At 39.3% G+C, this 3,274-nt stretch overlaps 1 protein-coding gene across 1 annotated transcript; it reads right to left on the bottom strand.

Moving 5' to 3' along the window:
* Positions 1-479: 479 nt before the first annotated feature.
* Positions 480-3,071, bottom strand: LOC110036161 (CRM-domain containing factor CFM2, chloroplastic-like; the record flags this gene model as incomplete). The annotated part of the gene is made up of 3 exons (XM_020740542.1): positions 480-610; positions 700-1,195; positions 2,087-3,071. Coding segments are annotated over 3 exons (1,612 nt in total), but the record flags the coding sequence as incomplete, so codon positions are not given.
* Positions 3,072-3,274: the final 203 nt, after the last annotated feature.

Raw genomic sequence — 3,274 nt, 5'->3', positions numbered from 1 at the left:
CACCGTGCCACTAGTTCCAAACATTCCCAGCCACATTTTCAAAACACACCGTGCCAAAAATGCTACCCAAATTGGCCCTAAATTAATGTCTACATTATGCATAGGCACAAAAAATAAATAAATATATATTTGTTCGTTTTACATGTGAATGTCTGCATATATGTGCAAGTTTTATGTCATATGCGTTGTTATGTCCATATAACAATTTTCAAAGATTTTTCCATTTTGTATCCTTACAACATGTTGCATAGAAATAAGATCATTTGGTGAAAGTATAAGAGCATTCATTTAAAAAAATTAACAATATTGATTTTTATTAAAAATGAATGGTAGAGTCAATAGAATTCAAGAGCAAACTTTTGTTGCGTAGGCATTACGCACTAGGTTTGGCAAGAAAATTTTATAAAATAGAACGAAAGCAAACTTGAAATAACAAATCAAATAAATTGGAATAAGGGAGAATCTCATAGACTGTCTACCTTTAGTTCCTCAGCCATTAGTTTGTTATTTGTATTTTGAATTCCCTGCTTGATGGCAATCTTGGCAACTAAACTCTTCTCCCAAAGCTTCAGTATGGCAACCGTCAGACCTTGGTGGTGTCTATTTCTCCCTTCATCAAGATACAACCATAAACTCAAGAGGTCCATAAGATCAAGTAAAAATCATAGCCTACACTTCAAACCTTGGAATGAACAATACCTAAGGCAAAATGGCACGGAAGTCCTTTCGCAAGCTTGCGAAGATCTGTCATCTCCGAATTAGTAAGCCTTGAACGCATTCCCACTGGAAGAAGTCTGAAAGGAGTTTTAAATCCAGGAACAGTTTGAGGTAGTAAGTCAGCATCTACAGGCAATATCCCAATTCCCCACCAATCAACAAAACGAGGGCCCAATTCATCAAGTAATATATTGTACTCTGCTTCCTCCTCGGTCATGCTTTCAACAGGCTTTCTGATAATCTGAAATGGTTTGATATGATTTGAACTTGAAGATGAATCATGGTCTCTTTTTTCACTAGATAACATAGTAGCACTAGAAATATCTGGAACAAAATGTTGATCATCTTCATCTAGTATCTTATTTGAGTTCACTTCAATTTGAGAAATTTGGAACTTGGAAGGTCGTTTATAGTTGCTTCCTTGATAAACTATCATCACGCTGCCTGATCTCCATATAACCAATCCACCTGTTCGACGCTGATTAAAATTACAAAATGAGATGAGACTTCTTTTCATACATGAAGTGTGATAATGAGTAAGAAAAAATCCAAAGACACTAAATGAAGTGCTAAAAGAAAGACAACTAGTAGAAAGTATAATAATCAATAAGAACACAGAGATATCACTATCGTCATCCATGAATGAAGTTATAGATAACACAAAGTGTATGGCCATGCCATATCATTCTCCCACTACTTAAATCTCCCAAAATACGAACTAGTTAGATAATGTTTGAAGATTTTATTTTTAACATACATTCTTCAATCTCCTATATATTGTATAACCTACGTTCACAACAGAAATTTCCTTTTCCCATATATAAATGTATCTAATTAATGTATTAACAATTTAGAAGTAATATACACAAAACAACTCATATATTTTGCATATCAAGATTTGCAATTTCCTTAGGTACGCAAGTCTGTCTATTTTCATGACATTTATTAGATAGAATGTTGCAAAAGAGCACCAATGTCCATTCAGAATGCATGAGAGATAAAAAACATGCTCATTCATTGTCCTGAATTACAATTTATACATGAAAACCCATCAAGATAAAAAGTGAAACATGGCATCCTATGCCCGCAAGCAAGCTTCCCAAATATTAGATAATGCAAAACCATAAGTAAATCCCCATGTATCATTGACAAGATTGACAATAAGGGCCATTTAGGAGTGCTGATATCACATTTGTTTATTTTCAGAAAAACTAATCACCTGAAAAAGAGTAAAGCTTCACTCCCCAAACAAACTGCATATACACTGTAATAATCCTAATTTCTGTGTCCCTGCAATGGGGTCGGCAGAAAACCAACAAAAAAAAATCATAATATAAATAGATAAAATAAGATAAAAAAGATCTCCAACCTCAACTAGTTTATGCGCCGTTTTCATGTCACGTGCCAGCGCCTCATGGAACCTGAGCCGCACCAGCTCCGACTTTCGCCAGGTATCATGAATCTTTTCCAGTACAGGCTGAGTGAGCCCAGCCTTGGGCACGCTAATCCTCTCCCTCAGCGTCATCCCGAGCTGCCTCAGCCTCCTGAGCTCCGAATCTTCAATGGTAAGTTCCGCAAGCCACGGCGCCCTCACCCTCTTTTTCTTCTTCTGGTTCCCATCTTCTCCCTCCGTGAACTGATTATACCCGTCCCTCTCCCATGGCAGAACCGGCTGGTCCACGTACTGGGTATCGGGCCGATTCCAGCTTCGCTCAAGTAAATCTCCCAACCTCTCGCTGCCGTCCAACTGAACTTGCGGCTTCACCTCCACTTCTTCCATTTCATCATCATCATCATCTAGACCCAGACCTAGACTACGAAGCCGATGGACGATCCTGTCTATGGAGCCTCCTGCATCTCGGGTGGCTGGGGATGTCTGGGGTTCCGGGGTATTCCATTGCTGGATCCAGGAGGGAGTGGCGGTTATCTGGTTCGAATTTTCATCAAAACAGGCGTCGTCGTCCCATTTTGATTTTCGATGGAGGAAGGAACGACGAGAATCGGTTCCGGCGCCTCCACAGGACGTGCGTTCCGCGAAGTGGAGGGAAGCTGTGGTGGAGAATAGGAGAAGAAAGCGGCGGTGAAGGAGGCGGGAGAGAGAGGGATTGTTGCGAAGGGGCTTGGAAATCATGGAACTGTGGAAAGAGAGCTCTGATATCTTCACTGTTGAGAGAGCCATTGAAATTACCAGCGCCCGTAGATGAGAATCAACTTCACTTTCCCGGCATATCGGATATACGTCCTTGAAGTTCCAGCGAAACAGCGGAACCGGCACTCTTCTCTGGGAGTTTGGATAAGGAGCCGCGAGGTGAAAGCCCGTAGATGCAATGTGGTTGTCCGGACCTATCGAATAACTGGAAAATTATAAATAACAATTTTTACTGCTGATTTGAGCATGAGAATTAGATAATAAACCGGCCCGAAATAATATTTAGAGCTTATATTTTTTATTTGCTGCATTTGTTTACGGAAAATATAAAATTCAAGAGAGCTTGTTCATAGATAATCAACAAAATATTGACAATATTATAGTTTTCTATTTTTTTGATAATTTTCT

Source organism: Phalaenopsis equestris, unplaced genomic scaffold (genome assembly GCF_001263595.1).
Source record: "Phalaenopsis equestris unplaced genomic scaffold, ASM126359v1 Scaffold203272, whole genome shotgun sequence".
NCBI lineage: Eukaryota > Viridiplantae > Streptophyta > Magnoliopsida > Asparagales > Orchidaceae > Phalaenopsis > Phalaenopsis equestris.
This window is presented reverse-complemented; position numbering and strand designations above follow the sequence as displayed.